General features: G+C 39.5%; 1 protein-coding gene across 5 annotated transcripts in view; it reads left to right on the forward strand.

Annotated features, from left to right (window-relative positions):
• Positions 1-21,675, forward strand: part of plcb1l (phospholipase C beta 1-like) — a 174,566-nt gene that overhangs the window by 125,071 nt on the left and 27,820 nt on the right. For 4 of the 5 annotated variants that reach the window (XR_004336183.1, XM_032542976.1, XM_032542975.1 and 1 more), the window contains 10 exons: positions 798-851; positions 3,766-3,841; positions 5,284-5,387; positions 6,141-6,307; positions 11,540-11,686; positions 12,796-12,953; positions 14,810-14,892; positions 15,191-15,275; positions 20,226-20,400; positions 21,656-21,675. The exon at positions 21,656-21,675 is cut by the window's right edge and continues 67 nt beyond it. Coding sequence is in view for 4 of the 5 variants with exons in the window: in XM_032542976.1 (XP_032398867.1) it covers positions 798-851; positions 3,766-3,841; positions 5,284-5,387; positions 6,141-6,307; positions 11,540-11,686; positions 12,796-12,953; positions 14,810-14,892; positions 15,191-15,275; positions 20,226-20,400; positions 21,656-21,675 (1,069 nt within the window). In the remaining variant the exon portion in view is untranslated. The remainder of the gene's footprint in view (positions 1-797; positions 852-3,765; positions 3,842-5,283; positions 5,388-6,140; positions 6,308-11,539; positions 11,687-12,795; positions 12,954-14,809; positions 14,893-15,190; positions 15,276-20,225; positions 20,401-21,655) is intronic. The other variant, XM_032542974.1, reaches the window with a different exon arrangement.

Raw genomic sequence — 21,675 nt, forward strand, 5'->3', positions numbered from 1 at the left:
CAACTGTTGTCACTTACTCTCTTACACTTATTTACTCAACTTTCTCTGCCAGCATTTTTCCTCTTTTTGGAAAAAAAGCCAGTTTGTCCCTGTTAACTATTTGCCTGGGGCACCCGGCCTGCCCTATAAAGTGGACACTGTAATGGATATTAATTATTAGCCAGGAGCCACTTAAAGCACAGACTGTAATGGTGGCTCCTGTTGCAGCTAAGCTATTTTTAGCCCAGGCTGCGCTGCCTGTGTTGCTGCTGCATGGTTTTGGTCTGCCAATGCAAGACTTTCAGAGATTAGACACGATTCAAACCCGTCATGTAAACACAGCCAAATAACTCAAAGTGTGCACTGAGAGCTCGTTGTTTTGGTGGAATGGGTGTACGTTCCAAAGTTTTTTTAGTTGTCAGACAGACAGAAAACTCAGATTGGACAGACAGTATAAGTAGCTGTCTGGATTTACCCTGCAGAGATCTGAGGAGTAGTTAACCGTCTCCAAAAATCCACCGGAGTTTAAAACACAAAGGAAGCGGAAGGTAACAGACATCCAGACTTGAGCAATCCTGGAAGTGGAACATTATGGATATAGACAATAGAGACACCAGTGTGCCTGTTTGACTTTGCATACTCGCTCATAGGCAGACACAGAAAATGTCTGTGTACATCAGTCACACATGTAAACTCAAGCACACACACACACACACACACACACACACAGATCAATTACATTTAAGCAAGTAGATTACTCAAATAGACAAACTGCTGATTACATGTTGTGTATGGTGTGTGCGCTCTGTCCAATGCAGATACACTCGGCTGAAGCTGCAGCTCAACCCTGAGGGGCGAATCCCCGTCAAGAAGTAAGTCTCTCTGACTCATCCTTCTCTCCCCTGCCCCCTCTCTGCTCTTTTGATCAATTCATAGCTTCCTCTGCCTTCTCTCGTCTCTATGAGCATGTATGCGCTTCAGTTTACGCACATTCTCTGCATATACTGTATGTGTGCATATATTAGAATATGTTACCCATCCCTTTTGTTGCCACAATACTTCCTTTTATTTTTCACATGACTCTTCAGCTGTGTGTGTGTGTGTGTGTGTGTGTGTGTGTGTGTGTGTGTGTGTGTGTGTGTGTGTGTGTGTGTGTGAGTGAGAGAGAGAAAGAAAGTCCCATTTATATCTGTCACTAACTTCAGCTCAAAATCTGTGTGAAAATTTCCTTTTATGAATTTCCCTTATCTGGGAGTTTGTCATTAGCTCACTGAAAATCCAACTCACTCCATCTCCATTAGTCAAGTTGAACTTTCAGGCAGCCCACAGTGAACTTCTGCGATAACCTCCCTCAGAGCCGTAGAGGAAAACAGTGGGTGTCAACACGGAGAGGCAGAGAGACACTCCTTGCCATTTAGGGAATTAACCTCCTAGCTGGGAGGACATGTCAGCTTGATGGATATCAGCTTGACTCTGCTCTCCCACTGAGCATACAGTACACACTCATGGATCTGCGCAGGAATACGACTTTGTGTAATTAAAACAGGCTATGGCCAGCGGAAACAGAGCTAAACACCTAGCGGCAGTTGTAACGACACTGGAGTTCATTGCCGTAAAACTCATTTATTGTCTACTAGTACAGTGTCCAATCATGGATGTGCCTGTTTGGAACGGACCGAATGCTTGGCCTGTGGTATTGCTGCTTGAAACTTTCTCCAGAACCATTCTTCCTCAAATTACGCAGATTATTTCCGCTAAGCGAAATGATCAAAGTGAATTTAAGCTGGGCTTTTATTATGAAGGGTAGAAAAGTTTTTTTTTATTAAGTTTTCTGTTAGCAAAATGCTGACTGAATTTGAGATGGACCTTTATTGCGAAAGGTAAAAATCGGAAGAGCCAGCGTTATGACAGCTTTTTTTTCCCTCAACCTTTTTTCCGCAGTCTTTTACTTTTCTTCACAGAATAATTTCCATTGCTGTCCAAAGTGCTCCAAATTCCAAAGTTCATTGGGTACCCAGAAAACCAATTTTAAAGCAGATTGGATGGACAGTTCATGAGATATTAAACCCATTGGAATATCTGAAAACTGTGGTGTCACAAAGCTGAAAAAGAGTCTTAGCTCATTAAGACCTGATGTTTTTGAAGATGCATGTTTTTTTTTGTGGAGTTGGAAACATTTTATCTGCATGTGCTGTGTTTTTTCACACAGACTGGGGAGAAAGCATGTGTGAAGTACTTTCAAAGAAACTGTAATCATGATAATGGTTTGGGTAATGGTCATTGCAATGGTAATTAAATGCTAATAATAATAATAAGAAGAAGAAGAAATGACAACAATTTAACTTTATGTGATCACCTGTGTCTTTGTTAATATCGTCTTTATAAAGGATTACAAACATCCCGTTTTATGTAGATATGGTGTTGCCATCTAGAGTTTAGACAGTGTGAACAGCAGCATTCACAATCAATTAATTTAGTCTGTATTGTAATATTGACATTTGAATATAACAGTTCATTAAAGGGATAGTTCGGTGGGTTAGGTTTAGGGTTAGTTGCATGAGGTACTTATCCATAGTCAGTGTATTACCTACAGTAGATGGAGTAGTTTCCCCAGTTTGGAGACGCAGGCAGGATTACTACTAATTGTATGTAATGCTGTGGAATGTAATCCTATGGACAGCGGTAGGAGCAAAAAAAAAATGTATTGTGTGACTTGGTTTTTTTTAACCTCATGTTGTCCTCGGGTAAAATTGACCCATTTTCCTATAGCAATGTTCTTTTTAATTCCCCAAAATAACATGATTGATTCAACACAACACTCTTTGGCAAGTACAAATCTCTACTTTGATTAATTTTGGGGTGTCTATTCACTTTATAGCATTTGGAGAGAAAAAATTGCTTTTGAAATAGTATTGAGTAAAAGTCGACATATTCCAGTCTGTGATTATCCATCAACATACTGTACATTCCTTTAATTTTAGTCTAAATAATTCCTAGTTTCTGCTTTTCTAACTCAAACATTAGTATAATTTCCTATAAATTAGGTTAATTGACCATAAATTCCAAAAATAACTGTAAAACTAAAGTTAATAAGTTAATGTTACGTAGTGTTAAACATAAAAAAAAAAGTGACAAACATTGAAAAAGTGTTAAAAAAAGGGAAAAAAGCGTAAGAAAAGTTAAAAATATTGATTAATAGGCGTCAAGAAAAGTGTTAACTTTCAATTTTGACGGGAAGACAACACAAGGGTTAAAGGGTTAGTAACTCCCATGAGTGAATGAGTCTGGTGGCTTTGAAGAGAGTGATATAATAGCTTCAGAGCTGTCTGACAGCAAGGTAAAGCAGTGAAAATAGAAACACCTGTTGATATAATGAAATATAACTCAACAGCTTTCCAAATGCATATTTATTACAGGGCTTTTATATTAGACAGTTTTATTTTTTCCCCACATTGTCTCTATTCAGTTTTGTGTTTCGTTATTCTGCATATATTAAAGTTTCCATTTTTATCTTGGTATTTGTCTCATTTTTGTCTTGTAGCATGTCAATTTTCCTGCAATTATGTGGTTGTATTCTCTTCTTTTTAGTTTACATTTTTTCTTTCTATATTTGATACTGTTTGCTGCTGCCACAGAGGAGCTTTCTCACAGGGTGTCCTTAATAAGTATCAATTAAAAGCTGTAATTAAGTCATCAGTTTGACACAGAGGATCAGAGTGAAAACTCCTCTGTATGTGTGCCATTTTCTGTGATTGTTCATCAGGCTGTTTTTCTGTCGCCCCGCAGTATCTTCAGGATGTTCTCAGCAGACAGGAAGCGAGTAGAAACAGCCCTGGAAAACTGTAACCTCCCTTCGGGCAGAGTGAGACCAAAATACTGAATCTCCCCCTTTATCATATCTTTGAACCAGCTCATGTCTGTGTCCCTCTGTCTCTGCCTCTCTTTCTTATCTTATACTCCAAGCTCTTTCATCTTTTTCATCCATCCGCCCACTCATCCATCCCATTCATCAGTCTGTCCTCTCACCTCAGCTCATTCTCTATTCTCCTGAAAAAAGCAGCTGATTGCTACTTTGCACATTTGTTTGGAGTCTTATTTTCTGGCTGTCTGCATGACTTCCCACTCAGAACTGATTTAGCCTTGGTTGTAATGAAACAAATAGGCCCAGTGGGAGCAATAGAGATGACAAAAGCTGTTTAATCTTTACCTCTCCCAGATATCACTAGAGAGAAGCTGCCCTGTCATGCATTGGGGTGTAAACAGTCCCCCAAACACAGCAAACAATGTCTTTCAGCAGTAGCAAGCAATTTGCATGTTTGAAAGGGAGAAAATGCTGAAACATATGCATATTGTAGCTGTAATGAATGGCTTCATAATACAAACAAAATGAACCTACACACACAAGAAATACAAACACACACCCACACAAACACACGCACACACTTCACATACATACGTATACACACATACACAGAACAAGCTATGTATAACTAGCACAGGGAGAGCAGGAGGTAAGAACGTGTTGCTGTATAAAGTCTGGTGGGATTTGCTTTTCCAACGCTCAAGTAATTACAGCTAAACGGTTGTGCTGTTAATCCCTCAACACACACTCTCATAGACAATGGCACAAACGCAACATAGCTTCCAACAATGTCTTTAGAATGACTCATTGAGTTTTAGCAGGGCTTGACCTGCATCCCCCCCTATCCCTTAGTGCATCCTTCCTCATCTTCTTTTCTCCCATTTGGTTCTGCTCTGTTTCTTGCTAGCACAATGCTGTTGCCTGCTGCTGTGCACACTGTGTCTTTATCAGAATTATCAGACTGTTTTGGCTATGATAGCTATATAAGGAGCACTTGTGTCCACAGATATTTTGTTTACATCTAGTTTCAAATTGCAGGCAGTTGTCTTTGTTTAAATAGTTGCATTGCAAATGTATATGCATGTACAATAATCACTTCCAGAAGGAGAGACTAGAGGTTGGGAAGCTATAGAACATCCCATAACATGAAAGACAGATCTTGACAAAGAAAGATCCAACTTACAAGGGTTTGGTGAATCCAATATAAAACACTTGTACGCAAAAACTTTCTTGCATGAGTCCCACTGTGTGAAAACTTCAGTTATGTATAATCTGTGACAGTTTAGCACCCACACACTGCATTAAAAATGTAACTATACCAGTACCAGTAGTGGAATACTTCTGATACTAGATTTGTAGTTCTTCCACAGTGTCTGTACCCACAAGGCCACCCCTGTAATTTGTATGTACCATGTATGTGACAACGTTGCTGTCATCCGCAGCAGAATGACTCCATCCCACAAGAGGATTTCAATCCAGAGGTCTACAGCTTGTTCCTGAGCAACATCTGCCCCCGATCTGAGCTGGACCACATCTTCTCTGACATGTAAGAACCATGTTTCCCTCAGAAGCATTTGCCTGTTTAAGAAGTCTTGTCAGGAAGTAATCAATAATCCTTTCAGCCTCTAAAGAATAAGCTGTTTCCCATTTAAAAAGTTGTTTGAAAAACTTGAAACAATGTGAGAAAGATTCATTTAGTATCATTATTTTCACAGCCATCTGTTCCTTGTTTCAGACTGGGAATTAGATAATGGCTGCAATCCCTGAAAAGACAATATGGCTTTGCAGGCTTAAGACACTTGCTTTTACCCATTACAGTTGTCATAAGCCGTTAATTAGTACAGCTATTGTGTCATAATGGCCCTGGTTGTCCTCGAGGTCGCTGTGGCCCCTCGTGCTGAGCTGCCCTTTGGCCAAGAGGGACTCAGACCATCAGCTGAGGCAGCATGCTAGCATAACCGGGGCCACTCTGAGTCATAAATCTCCATCCTAATAACAGTTAAGTGAGATGGCATGAGAGCCAGAAGGATATGGAGATGATAATTTAGTGGAACAGGCTTATATATGAAAGGCTTTTTAATCAAATCTCATAATTTACTCAACACAACATTTAATCTTCAGCTCCTTTGAGCTTGTGTTGCTATCCTCTTTGCCTCCGTAATTAGCGCTTCTTCCACCATCATTTTCATCATCTTAGTTTTTGAATTCTGTTCTTGCACCTACATGTTGCTAGGTAACCTTCCCGTTTTCTCCCTTTTTGTATATCGACTACTCACTTTATCCCCTTCTCTCTTCTCAGGGGAGCTAAGAGTCGTCCATACCTCAGTTTGGAGCAGATGACTGAGTTTATAAACAATAAACAGCGAGACCCTCGTCTGAATGAGATACTATACCCTCCTCTCAAACCAGAACAGGTCCAGATGCTGGTGGACAAATATGAACCCAATGCTTCCCTGGCACAAAAAGGTCAGTGGCTCAAATGTCTGTCAGTAAACACAAGCACACTGTTATGCTTATATGTTACATAAAACACTGTCAACAGCAAATGTTTACATATTTCTCTTGACTGCTCTGCAGTTTTGTTCTTAGTATAATTCACAAATCTTGTGTCTCTTACTGTACATCTGTTTCTAAGAAAGGAAATGCCTGGAGAGAAAAAAAACATATCTAATGCATAGAATGTGTACAGACTTATGATTTGACTGGCGGAAGACTGAAATAATCCTGGATAAGAGTAGCTATGGTGGCTGCAAGAGCTCAGGGCACTGCAACTTAAAGGGCTACAACTAATGGAGGAGTATCAGCGAGCTAGCTAGCTAGCAGTGGTAGCGGCAGCAGCAGAGAAGAGAAGCCATCAGGCAAGTGTTATTTAAAAAAACTCCTGGTGTACTCACAAACATTCCAATGCCTCGTTTTATGAGCACAGAGCGGTTGTACTACTGTAGAAGTTTGCTACCATTCCGGGCATTACTTGTGAAATCCCTCCACTGGCTGCCCATTAAACACATAATTCACTACAAAATCTGTCTCCTGACCCACCAGTGCATACATGGAACTGCCCCTACCTACCTCAGTGAACTTCTCACCCCACACACCACCTCACGTAACCTCCGCTCCTCCATCTCCACCTACTGCCGGCATCAACCAAGAACTAAACTGCCTTCCAGGCAGTCGCCCCACGGCTCTGGAATGCCCTCCCAGAGACCCTAAGGGCCCCACAAACTGTGGAGATTTTTAAGAAGGGCCTAAAGACATTCCTGTTCCAAAAGGCCTTTTAACAGTCATTGTTTTAATTTTAGTTTTATGGTGTTTTATTATTGCTTGTTGATTTTGTTATATTCTGGAAACTGTTTTTAACTCCTTGCTACTGTAGCACTTTGAGATTTCATTTGAAATGTAAAGGGCATTATAAAAAAAATAAGAAATAATTATTATTATTTATTAGTGGGGTAATTTACGAGATAGAGCTTTGGTTCCATTAGCACCTGCACTAAGCCATTCGGCTGATAGCGCTAACATGACCAATGTTCGACCAAGAGGAAAAAAGCTTCTGGGGGGGATGTTTGGCTCTAGGTCATGGTGCAAAGGACCCTAGGGTGAAATTATTATACTTTGAACCGCCCTTAGCCCCGTAGCCATAGTGTAGTTTGACATTTTGTAAAATTAATTTTTTTTGCTCCCTGTCAGAGAGTTAGAGCAGAGGTTTGATACCATTCTCACATCTGTCTAAGTTAAGGCTACAGCCAGCAGACGGGGCTCTGTAATTTAATCTCATTTGTTTAATCTGTAATTTAGTCTGCCGTTTCATGGGGGGGAGCTGGACTATTTCTTGTGCGGGAGCAGTTGCAAGGCTACTGGTAGTAGTTTGACCATTTTAAGTGTTTCTGTATTGGCTGTCTTTGCAGTGCGTTTCTGTATTCTGCGTAAGTGTTGTCAAACTGTTGAACCTGCTTAAAATGACAAACTGTATGCGTTTTCTAATCGGTAATTCAATTCAATTTTATTTAAATAGCGCTAAATCCCACAAAACGTGTTTAGTCCATTTGCATGTATTGGCACACTACTGTATGTGGCAGCATCTACAGTATCTACCTGTTAATCCTACTAGCCAAACAATAAGGATAAACAAAAATGGCAATCATCACCATTACAATGCTGCATGTGTTAGAGCATCAGGAGTAGCACAGAATAATTCATGAACAATCAAGATGCAGATGGATGAGCGTAGGGGATCCAACACGTCCTGGGCGCGTTGTGCGTTGTCATGTTGCCTAAAGTGTCAGTGGACAGAGAGCTGCCAAAACATCCCAGAGAACATCCCACTCCAGATATCAGGCGTCAAGGTCGAGTATGTGCCAATTCAAATTTTTATCTCTGCTGGAAAGCATAGTGTGCCAAAATGGATGACTTACCACAATCTGTTCTTGAGCAAATTACTGGGTTGTTTTTTTCCCTATTTTGTTTTACCAAACCATTTTAAAAACAATGTAAACAAAATAATTTATAATAGAATAGGAAAATAAAAACTCATTGTACATTTGATTAGTTTATACTTGTGACAAATAGAGCCTGTACTTATAACAAATGGAGCCTATTGACTACATCAAATGTCTCCGGCCTCCTAATCAATACTATATGTAAATTTAACGATATCACAGCATGCCATTGGATTTATAAAATATTTGTACGTTGGGTGTTTCCCACCCAGCAACAGTGAGCATTGCTCAATCTTCATGGATGATTGACTTGATATACCTGCATACAGCTAGTTCTCAATATGCTGCAGACCTGAAGTTTAGTTGAATATATTTAAAAATACTAAATGTTTGGAGGCAATTATTAAATAGACTTACTGTTTTAAAATAACAACATGCTAATCTTTAGTTCTAGGAGAGGCTGTTTATCTAAAAACCTGTTCAGTACTATCATTGCTATAATCATATTTGCATGTTTTATTACTGATTACACAGAAACTAAATCTACCTAAACTGACTCAAGCAAGGCACGAGTGCCACTTTAATCTTCTCTTCTCCTAAAGTACCTACTTCACTTTTTTTTTTTTTTAAATGTGTGACAAAATGAATCGGGTGCCTAAATTAGATCAAATATTTTTTGAAGCCACATTGAAATCTCATGTTTAACCGCCCTGTGTTCGTCTCTGATCACAGTGATGTGCTCGTACTGCAATGTTGTGTGCTCAGCCCATCCATGGGTCTCAGGAAGTGTGCCCTTCTCTGTCCCAGTGACAGATTTCCCCATGTGAAGTATTTATCTAGCCGGAGGAAGTGCTGCCATCTGCTCTGCAGAAGGGTCCAGAGCTCCACATGCTACCTTCACACACACTCACACGAACATACACACTTTTTCCTCTCTCAAGGACACTCATACATGCATGTAGAAATGTGTGTGTGTGTGTGTGTGTGTGTGTGTGTGTGTGTGTGTGTGTGTGTGTGCGTGCGTGCATGTGTGCGCACGTGTGTGTTTTTGCATAGTAAGCATGTGCTTGTATGTTGCACTGAAAAAGCATCATGTTGATGCACACAGTCAGTATGCGTAGGTGTGTCCATTAATCAGAGATTAGAGATCAGATAGAGTGCATTAGGTGTGATTTAGGAAGACTTTCATTTTCTTTTCTGCTCATTTTCTTTGTCACACTTTGTCATTATCTGTATCCAGTAGTGATTTTGTGGATATTAAACCTTTTATTCATCTCTTTAGTGCTCTATCATTGTCTTGAACCTGTGCTCGCTCAAACGCCCCTACATTGTTTGAATGCAGATGAATAAAATGGTAAATGAAACAAGACGGTTACAGTCTTTTATGTCAAGAGTGGATGTTGGCATATAATCGCATATTCATCTTCAGTGATTGTAGAGAGGCTCTTTGTCAGATTTTGTCAGTTTGAGTCCACTCTCTAGGTTATCATTACATTTAGAAGACATTTACCCCGCGGTTTCCCTTCAGCTCAACAGAGTCCTCTCTTTTCAGATTAAACGCCACATTTCAAGCATCACCTTTAGAATAACACCTGCAGGTTCTCACTCGAGTACATTTCTAATCCCACTCATGTTAGCACAATTTCTCCCTGTCTGACCTACAAATATCTTGGGAACTGTGTGAGTTTGAGTGGTACAGAGTTTAGGCCTCCGCCTGGCATAGAGAGGTCCTGGCAGTGAGCAGGGAAAAAACTGAGTGCTACTGAGCTCACATATCACAGACAGCAGCCAGCGTTAATTAGTCCAGCAACTCTGCAGAGGGCGGCACCGCATTAATTAGCATAAAGTGGCCGGAGGGACCTGCTGCACCCATCGAGCTTGCATCACTTAGCATATTTAGCATGACGTCAAGCAAGTGTGTGTGTGCGTGTGGGTGGAGGAGGTTGTTTTATTTTAGCTTTGAGCGCTTGCTATATGTACAAAATTGAATCCATGCAGGTGTGGAGTGTGATGTGTATGGTAATGTGTATGGAAATTTTAATCTTCTCTCTGGATGACTGGAGCTTTTCTTCTGCCAGCTTTTTACTTATTCAGCGTTATTCACTTTGTCAAGCAAGTTCAGTGAACATGAGCTCAGTGATGACAGCAAAAAGGCAAAGCTTAACATAAGTGACCTTGACAAACAATCACAACCGTGAAAGAGCAACGTCAAGCAGTTCAGCGTTTTCAGATCCAAGCGATGCAAGTTGAAGCTAGTGAAGCCTGAAATGTACAAATTCAGGTTTCTACTGGAAACTACCTGTGAAAATAGGAGATTTTTAATGCTTTTGTATTTCTAATGAAGGCTAATAACTGACAGCATACACCCACAGTAAAATGTAAGAAACTGAAACACTGAGCTGCAGCTTTTAAGGATTAACCACAAAGGCTTTCAACAAGCAGTGAATTAGGGTTCCGGCTAAATTAAACTACTAATGTAATCTCAATGTTAATTAGTGGTTATGAACATTTTTTGCAATGTAACCTTTTAAAACATTTGTACACTGTCTTTCAACTACTCATTTTTATTCAAATTCAGTATGTGTACGCAGTATAATGTACACACAAACACACAGTTTTTTTTAAAGATTTCTAACCATGGTAGGTTTTATTTAAATAAATTAATTTAAATAAATTTTAAAAAGCTAAGACTGTCTGAAAATAATATTTTTTGTATTTTAGTATAAAGGATAAGGCTGACAATTAGTTATTGTTGTCAACAAATCCCATTAAAAGATCAAAACCCATAACATGTTAGCGTGTCCGTCGATTCTTTACTTGCGTGGGATTTATTCAAAATAACCTGCAGTGCCCATGTTCATCCTAATAAATAACCATTTCAACCAGTTCAACGGTGTGTCTCACTGATGTGTTTTTAACAGATTTTAGACAACAATGGAGCTTTATGGCACAGAGGAATACGTTTTAACAGGTTTTGGCTACAGAGGCAATACTTGTTATATGATCAATTCATATTTGTTTTAGTTTTTTTATTGGATTTGTTGAGAATAAGAAACATAAAGAAGATCATCAGTGTTATGCTTTAGTTTTCAATTTTATTTTATTTATAGTATCAAATCATAACACGAGTTATCTCAAGCCACTTTACAGATTGAGTAGGTCTAGACCATACTCTATAATTTACAACAACCCAACAATTCCAGTAATTCAAACCTATCATTTTGACTAACATGTCTATGTCTATGTGTTGTGTTTTGTGCAGGTCAGATCTCGGTGGAAGGCTTTGCCAGGTATCTGAATGGCGAGGAGAACAGCATCATCCCCCCTGAGAAGCTGGACCAGAGTGAAGACATGACCCTTCCCCTTTCCCACTATTTCATCAACTCCTCCCACAACACATACCTCACAGGTATGCACATGCAATACATGGAGACTGATGTCAAATGTCTGTTGTGTATGTAAACTCTGTCTATCTATTTGTTTCACATTCACATATAACCACTCAACTCACTTTTACTGACTGATTGCACCTGTGCATCATTTATTCTTCTATGAACAGATAACTCATCCATTTATAAAACCATTTGGTTGCACAAGTGAATACACCTGAATTCATACCTCGCAGGTCAGTAAATCAAACGCGACGGTGCAAGTCAGGCCCCCTTTCTTGCGTTGCCTCTCTAGAGGTTATCCAATCAAGTCTTGCAATGAGACTCAATTCATTGATATTCATGAGTTAAATATTTCTTTAGAATGGTAGTCACAGTAACTGGCTCCCCGAGCACAGCAGGCACAATACAGAGGCCATTTTCTCTTTAATGGATATTAGAATTCATCTATTCAAATCTATTCTGGGGGGAACGGGAGAGCATTGAATCTTTCAAGTGGATCAAATTTCTCCAGCGATGGAAAAAAAATGGAATTCAGGTAATAGGCCAAACTCTTGGCCTATCAAATGAGCAAGTTTTTCAACAGGTAACAAAGTAACTAGACTGACAGCAACTTATTAATTTATGCTGATGTATTCCCATCCCACTGATCCACGGTGAAATAAAGCAATGTTTTGTGCAGTGTACAACACATGACCTCATGTAGGAAAGAAAGTGTTTCCCTAATAGGTTTGGACAAGGATGTCTGTCAAAAGAAGAAAAAGAAAGAGTGAGAGTAAAAATGAGAAAAAGAATGAAAAAATCCGGAGGTAATGAATGATGCCAGCTGATGTGAGAACACAGCTCTGCCTGTCACTTTGACACAGTTCCCACCATGTTGCGGGAAAGCATTCCGCTAATGTGAAGAGATAATTGCTTCGCTAATGGTGACAGGGTGATGCGATCTGCCTGCTTCAGATAACGACTGTTTTTATTGTTTTTACTGCATGCTAGCAACTAATGCGGCTAATGAGCTCTTGGAAGGTGGGAGGACATGCTTCTGTGGGCCTCCTGGTTCTTTGGGATCAATACAACAGTTACGTGAAGTGGTGTGTTTACGTGTCTTTGCTTGTCTATGTGCGAAATGCAGCCGGCCAGCTCGCAGGGAACTCTTCAGTCGAGATGTACAAGCAGGTTCTGCTGTCGGGGTGCCGCTGCATTGAACTGGACTGCTGGAAGGGTCGCACCACAGAAGAAGAGCCCGTCATCACTCACGGCTTCACCATGACAACTGAAATCTCCTTCAAGGTAACGCAAAGAAAGCAAGGGGTTGCGTTGTGTCTTTAGGTATTTTAGGGTTAAAATGGGTTTCATCTTTATTTCCTGTTGATTCTATAAACATGATTTTGCCTCGTAGTGCACACTTTAAGGTTACGTGCAAGTGTGTGCATCGTCAAACATACTGTATGCACTCCTGTGCCAAAATGCAAAACCTTGATACAGGCTACAAAAAGTAAAGCAAATTAAAAGAGAAAGGTAAGTAGCTTAGATAAACAATATGTAGATGGTTAATATTATGTATTGTTTGTGGCTTCAAAATTGTAATTCTATTTTTCATGGTGACACCTGTAATTACTGGTGTTGGCAATGCATTTTGATACTATAGCAAACACTCCTTGAACAGCTACTACTTGTCAGAAAATACCATAGAAAAACCAGTCTGGATCTGTTTACGTTGCAGCCAAAGAAACTCACGTTGTTTAAAAAAATAAGTCAGCCAATAGTAATTGCAACTACGAACTGATTTTGCAAATGATGAAAGTTACATGTCTTGCTTCTTAGATGCATTTTTGAACTATGGTGATTTACGCTTACTGCGGTGACAAACACATTGCATTTTGTGTGACTGCTTCACGTAAAAGCCACCCCATGTTTGGCTTGTTGAACACCTTTAATGTGAAGTGGTGGTAGGCAGTGTTCTGTTTGCATTAGCAGTAATACAATGCTGACAAAATGTAAAGAGAGTGTACAGTAAACAGTGAGGCTGTAATTAATGAGAAAATATTATGCTGGATTACATGCATGCAACGTTTTCCTGTAAATGTGAATACAGTTATTGGCTATTGCTATTTTGGCTATTTTTACTTAAATATATATGTAAACACAGACAGAAAAGCAGCCAGATACAGAGCCAGACACAGAAGATAAAAGTAAATATTGAGGAAAGCACATTTGAATAAGAAGTGGGATAAACCTAAAGTGGGGCATGCATTCAGCAGATGGCAAATTAGAAAGGATCGGGACGCGCTGAATGGCCCTAAACTGAAGTGCTGAGGGGTGCTTAACTGAAGACTCAGAACACGATAAGACAAAGAGAAAAAAGTGTTTATAGAAGGAGGAGGGTGAGAAAATCTAAGGGCAGAGTAGGTGTGAGGAGAATAAGAAAGAGGGAGGTGGGTGGGTGGATTGATTGATTTGAGGAAATTTGAGTAACAAAAGAAGTAGAACAAGCTTAATGGAATTCCCCTGAGAGGGAAACAGGAAAATAATTTGGAGGATGGAAAAGAGCTACAGATGCAGAGGGTTGAGTCACAGACAAAGATTTGTATTGGAGGAGCAAATGGAAACGAAGGCATTAAGTGAACTGACACCATAGTTATTGATGGCGTAATTGACAATCAGTGGATTAGAAATCCGATATCAGATGTCGAGCTGCCTTCACTGGAGTTGAGCCGTGACACCCATTCACGGCTCAGCTCCCATTCTTCTAAAAACATATCCACTGAAATGTGTGTGAACATGAACGACTGAGCACACACCAATGTGTGTGATACACTTGACAGGCTTTCCTTTCACATTTTAAACCAGAGAGTGTACCATCATGTTGACATCCTGCACTCACACATACACTCAGACAAGCATTTTATACACACAGCCATATACTGTAATTATTTCGGTAGCCTCAATACACCATGCAGCCAGTTACGTGTTGCATTCTGAGTAAGGCAGAGTGTAATTTAATTTTGTATTACTGAAAAACTATATTTTTGTCTTATCTCTCCTATGGTTATTGATTTTTTCTTACCCTCAATGTGTGTATTTGACATAATTCATAATTCATTCATATTTTATCGATATTTTGTCTTTTCTCCTTGTGTTTTAAGGAGGTGATCGAGGCCATAGCAGAGTGTGCCTTCAAGACCTCGCCCTTCCCCATCATCCTGTCTTTTGAGAACCATGTGGACTCGTAAGTCAGCAGATCATTTCAAGTCAGGGGTGCAACGTCCACAGATGGAATGCCAACCTTATTGATTAGTACTGTCTGTCATTGGATGGTTTAACATAAATAAGAAAGTTAAGTAAGTAGTTATTCTTGTATGCAGCAGCTGTGTAAATATCCACACAAGTTCAAATTAGTTATGCCTTTTAATGGCTTCTAGGGGCTTCTTAGGAGTAACATACATATTCAGTGTGTATTGATATTTAGTAGAGAAAAACCATGATGGTGTTTGTCTGTGTTTGTTTCCGTGTGTGATGACTCCCAGACCGAAGCAGCAGGCTAAAATGGCAGAGTACTGCCGGTCAATATTTGGAGACGCATTACTGACAGAACCTCTGGAGAAATATCCTGTGAGTACATAAGATGCTCACACACACACATCACACACATGCACATGTCCTCACACAAATTCACGCTCTGGCTCTCTCGCTCTTTCTAACACGCACATACAGATGCAGATGACATGGCCAGCAGTGAGGGTTTCAGCAGATATTATCTCATAGATGAGTGCACCGAAAAAGTGACCCTGAACACTGCTGGACAGCATGCTACATTCAGGAAGCAAAAAGCCACACCTTATTGCAAACTCACGCAAACTATATTCATTCATTTTTTCACATACACATTATAATTTTTTTGTATTAATGTTGCTCCCTCTCCATCTGTCTCACTAACATATTGACATGTCCTCCAGCACCAACAAAATGTGTTGTTGCTACCTTTTTTCTTTCTGTCACTCCTGGCACGCTCCTGAATGGCCTCCCAGACTTTACCGCTGTCTCTCTTTTCCAGTTTTATTTTAAATTTTTCAGTCCCATACCTGTGGCTGTTTACGTGCCATGGAAGCAAACTTTTAATGATTCATTTCGCAGTCATTTTTATTTTCTCTTCATCACCGCTTTGTTATCACGGGAGAAACTGCAAACGACAGCGGCATCAGATTAAATGGAAGTGTTTTACGCTGTAATAATCTAAACGTGGCTTTTCTTGGCAGCCCTTTATCTGTCTCTCCTCTGTTTCCATGGCTACTAGTGAAAAGCTTGCTTTGTCTCTTTGTGGCCAAACTCTTCTTTTTTTCTATTTTTTTTTCCCCCCACAGGCTCTTTGTGTGTAATGACGCAGGCACTTACGTGATTCAAATGTTAGACATTTGTCGCACAAACTCTCGCACGCACACCTAGGCATGTCTTATAGTGTCTGAGAGAACACATGGAAACATGCCACATATCCTGCACACATGTGCTTTAACATACTTCCTTGCACATTATTCACCCGGGTTGTCTTGTCCCTGTTGATATAACACTGTAGAGCAGCTCACGTTCCCAACAGGCTTCTGACTGGATTTGACATTGAAGTATTATTATCAGGGGGAAGCCTTTTGAATGGACTCGCTGAGGAAAGGAGAAGGAGAGAGATATGGGGAGATAAACACCATAGGAGGAGTTGGAGAGAGAGACAGAAAAAGAAAGTGGCGTTAAGGAATCAGATTTCTACCACTGAGCATGTAATATCAGGGAGAGGTGAGTGCAATGACAACCACACCCCTTTGGCATTGAGCCAGCCGTTTATATAGTGTATCAAATGGGATATCGGCATAGGGATGGGGCAGGGGCAGATAGGGTAATATAGCTAGATTGGTTCTGGCTAAGCCTGAGCCTAAGGTGAGAATAAAGAGGATTACAGTTTTCTGAGAAATCAAGCCTCTCCTGTGTGTGTCTCTACCCCACAAAACCTCTGGTGACTGGTGACTGTTTGTTTTTCCAATTACTCGGAGGACAGTATGCTCTTTCCAAAGAAATTAGCTGAAATTACCCCAAAACATTACATTTGCCCAGAACTTCTCCTCTTGTTTGTTATAGGGCTTCCATCACTGCATTTATTATGCTGACAAAGGCTGTTTTGCCAAAACAGTTTTATTATAACCAGGGGTTGAATTGGGATTTATTATGTTGGGGTGGGCTCTGTGGTTTCAGGGTTGCTTCTTTTTTTATTTATGGCAGGTGGCAACCTATAGGGCTGCAAAGGATATCGTTTTTTTTTTTATCATCCCCACAATGTCAACTTGCGCAATTAACACAAGGAAAAGGAAAGGTTTTTTGGAGTTATTTGAAAGAGAGTATTAGTGGAAATCTGCAATTCAAAATGTTGTGCAACTGAGATAGAACTTTTGATGGTCCCAGTGATGGTGAATGTAAACTCCCATGCTGTACAACAACTGCACCGAAACATAGACATACCAGTGCACAACCCCAATGCATAATAAAATGAATGAATCATCAGATCAGAGCCAGTACGTGGGTACGCTATTGCCCAAGTCTAAGTATCGATCTTGACTGGCATGATGTATGGTCTAACATCCCAGAAGTATCCCACAGTCTAGACCATCAGCAGATTCACTACAATTTAATTCATAAGACATATTTCTCCCCTGTGAAAATGCATCACAAGAAAATAATTAACAGCCTTTTATGCATTTTCTGCCCACTAAAAGCTCAAGGTACATATCTTCACAGGATCTGGGATTGCTGTCCTATTGGTCAATTCTTGAACAATATTTCATCCAAAATATCTGCCCTGACTAATACTGTACCAGTTACTGTCAATGTTTTGATTCTGAATGATCTGTCTGGCCTCCAGCTTTCTAAAACTCAAAAACAGGCTGTATTTGCTGGACTTACAGCAGCCAAGAGAATGATTGTAATCCGTTGGAAACCACCTCATGACTTGTGTATTCGTACTTAGACCCTTTCCTTTCTGTACTGTGTATGGAGCTCTCCACAGCTCGCATAAATGGAGCCCTAGGAAAGGCCCTTGGGCACTTGGCTCAGCATGGCTGAATCCTTAAAAGCCCGGCATTAGATTTGTGCTACAGCCTTCTCGCTTCTATCTGAACGGGTGTTTGGTCCCTTTTGTCTTGTGCCGGTCTCCACGTCAATACCTCTTGTTTGTTTGTGCGTTTGTGTCTGTTTCTGTGTGTCTTGTTTGTGAACTGCAGACATCGTTCTTGTCGTTGTGTTTTTGTTGTGTCTCCTCCTCCCTGTATTTCCTCTTTGTTTTGGAGTAAAACATTCAATCGCAAGGATTGTGGAAAAGGTGCACTGTGCCTGCTTTGGTGTGTGTAGTGTACTTTTCTATATGTTTTCATCTGGACCAGTGTTTTTCACTTTTGTTTGGCTGTTTAAATTTAAAAAAAGATCACAAAAAAAAACAAAAAAACAGTATAGCTTCCAACTTCCAACCATAGCTTCCAACTTCTAATCTTCCAACAACCACAGACGCGGTCTACTCAATTCTGTTTTGAAATTCCCAGAAGGCATTGCTTTTTTTGCAAACAAATGATCAAATAAAAGAAAAGCAGGTAGATTTGTTTTATTTCAAATAAGTAATTTCTCTACCAAACAATGCAGACTAATGTAAAAGTTTGTGACTGTAGACTATAGAGGGTAACCATGACCATGACTGCGATATTGAGAGACTCGTATGTGGTGTAAATACTGATCAGATTACTATATTAATAGATGTGAAGGTTTGGAGAAGTTTGGCCAGAGGAAATTATTGTTGTTCATTTTTGTTGAGGCTTGGTTTTAAGCTGCAGACAGACCAGAATTGGCAAGACAAAATGTACACTCAATCAGGAAGCGGGCTGTCTAATGTGGGCAGAAGAGCAAGCATAAAACTGGCGGTGCTAGCGTGTAGCTAGCAAGAAAACCACAACTTTCCACAAATTTAAGATATTGCACCAAAGGTTTTTTTTACTTTATCACAGTCCCGCAACACACGTTAGATTTCAAAGAATTATTCAGATCCGTTACTTAGTCAAATAAAATGGACTCTTTGAAATGAATTGATGTATTGATTGATTGATTAAGTGGCAATACCTCAATGTAAAAATAGTATTTCACAAGTGAAGTCCTGCATTCAAAATTGTACTTCATTAAAAGGTCAGAATTATTATTTGCAAAATGTACTCAGAGTATCAAAAGTAAAAGCACTATTCTGGCAAAATACACATTATTTATTTTATTGTTGAATCATTATGACTTTTCCTGTTTTAGTTGCAGATCATTTCAACTACTTCACATACTTTTGAGTTTGATCCAGAACAATGCATCATATTTTATGTTTAAGTTGATATTAAGTCGATCTTTGCAAAATCTCAATACAAAATTGAACTATTTAAGTAAAGTAAATCTACCAAAAAACGGTACTGAAGTACATTACCTGAATAAATCTACGTACATTCCACAGCTGGCCAGATGAGAGAGATGAGAAACAGAGCAAATATGTGAACGAATATATTTCTAGAATTTAGTGCGACCATGTATTTACTTTTTTGGAAAATGTTCTGCCTCTATTGTTGCTGAACTCTCTTCCCCTCCCCCCCTCTGTAAAACTGAGACAAAAAAGGGGGGGGAAAGCTAAATTGAATACATCCAGGTAAATTGTAGTTTAATCTAAAACATTTAGTGCTGTGCATTTAAGTGCAGTTAAAATTACATGCCACATTCAGTGCTGAGCTGGTTTAATTTAAGTGGAACTGTTAGAGTGAAGCCAAAGCAAACAGGACGTCTAATCTTTATTTTATCACTTCCCAGCAACAACATTAGAAAGGTGTAAATGGATGTGTGTGGAAGCCGGGAAAGTGGGTTATTGGATGGAAAATCTTGGCTTAAGATTGGTGCATGAATCACTGTTACCCTGCTCTTAAAAGTGAGAAAAATTTTGTTTTGTATATAGCTTATAAGTTGTAAACTTAGTGGGTTGTGAATGTATGTTTGCGTGTATTCAACATTTCTGCTGACTTTCTCCTTAATGCATTATTAATATCCCTAAACACTGTGATCCAAAAGCAGTGTACTCCATAAATAAATCAGAGATCATCCTACTTCTTGCCAGCTCCCTTGAGAGGGTGAATGTTTGTGTTTAATCATTTCCCCCCCAGGAAGCTGATTTTAGTGTTGAAAGTGTAAACTTTTGCGCTTTTACATCAACAGAGTTCGTGTTGCTCAGTGCCAATCCTCACGGTCACTTAGAAGCTCTGCTCTGCAGAATCTCCCAAGGGGAATATTAAGCAGAATACGATTTTCTAAAACTGCCATTCATTTACATAAACAACTTCAGTAGTTTCGTTCTGTAATTAGCTAATTTGTCTCATAACATTTGTTATTAATTTTCGCACAAAATAAACCATTTGTCATAATCCTTCCATCAAGATCATACAACCATATAACAGAGTTTTACTTTATTCTCATGATCTTCCTCTGGACCTATGTCTTTTTTTATTTTTAACATGACCTCAGCTGGAGTCTGGTGTGCCACTACCGAGCCCGATGGAGCTGATGGGGAAGATCTTGGTGAAGAACAAGAAAAAACACCACAAGACAGACGGAAGCGCCAAGAAGAAGCTCTCGGAGCAGGTTTCCAACACCTGCAGCGATTCTTCCAGTGTTTGCGAGCCCTCCTCCCCTAGCGCAGGTACAGCTAGCTCTGCCTTTGACACACAAGCGCACACACTCACATCCTACAAACAAAGCCATCAAGTCCCACTGGAACCGTTGAGTTATGATGTTTCAAATGCATAATATAGACTGTCTGGGTCCATCTGTAATGTGGACCAACACCTCTATGCCATGCAGAAACAGTGCTATTGTTTATCATTCATCATTTTCATGGACCTCTCCATCAGCTGAAGGTATTATTGGCTATTGCATGCATTCCCTGTCTGGCGTACACACTGCTAGTCACTTGGGTGTCTTAAACACAGGCCAGTTGTGGCCTTCGTTGTGTCAGTGTGTGTGCATGCGGCTATGTGCACATCATTATAACTGTCTGAAGTTATTATCTCAATTTATGGATTTTTATATTTTTCACAGCTGCTCTGTTTTCAGTTTTCCCTTATTGTTCATATCTGTATAGTAGTTGGCTTCACCTTATTTGTGTGTGTGTGTGTGTGTGAGTGTGTGTGTGTGTGTGTCTGTGTGTGTGTGTGTGTGTGTGTGTGTCTTAATATTTCCCAGTATCTATTTATGTTGGTATATAAAGGATATCATTTAGTTGTAAATGATAATAGACCTTGTAATCAATCACCTTTAGTTTTCTTTGGTCTCTGAGCTTCTAGCTACATTCTTACAGTACACTGACACACACTGCCCCCTGGTGTTATGACATAAGCTGCACAAGTGTTCTCTTCTCTTTTCTAACAGTCAGGAATCATTTTTAGCTGGTGTGCGTTGAGACAATCACCAATCAGTGGGGCACAATGACATCTGCGGATCTTCAAACAGAAAAAAAATATAATTTACATATATTATAATAACCAAGAAAATAATACATTATTAGAACAATGGTCTTTGTGCCTTCCACAGAAAATATGGCATGACGTTCTGTATTATTAATATACTTTTTATTTACAGATTAATAATGTTCAATCATGTTGAACCATAAAAATAAAATCGTAAAAGTGTCCATTCCCATCTTTTGACAGCTTTGACAATTGAGCGGAGTAACATTTGAAGGCAAACTGGATGTTATGAAGAACTTTGTATATTTAAAAAGGGCTATACAATTATTACTTATTACAGAATAAAGAGTTGTATGAGATACTGTACTGCATGATGGTAGACTACAGAACAGAACACATCAAATTAAGCTTTACAATAGTTTGACCTTCCAGTGTTGTACAGCAGGATGCAGGTTTGTTGCTTTTGGTGAATTTGTTTTTTCCACACAGGTTCAACCAAAGAGGAGATG

The sequence above is a fragment of the Etheostoma spectabile genome, chromosome 18 (genome assembly GCF_008692095.1).
Source record: "Etheostoma spectabile isolate EspeVRDwgs_2016 chromosome 18, UIUC_Espe_1.0, whole genome shotgun sequence".
Classification (NCBI taxonomy): Eukaryota; Metazoa; Chordata; class Actinopteri; order Perciformes; family Percidae; genus Etheostoma; species Etheostoma spectabile.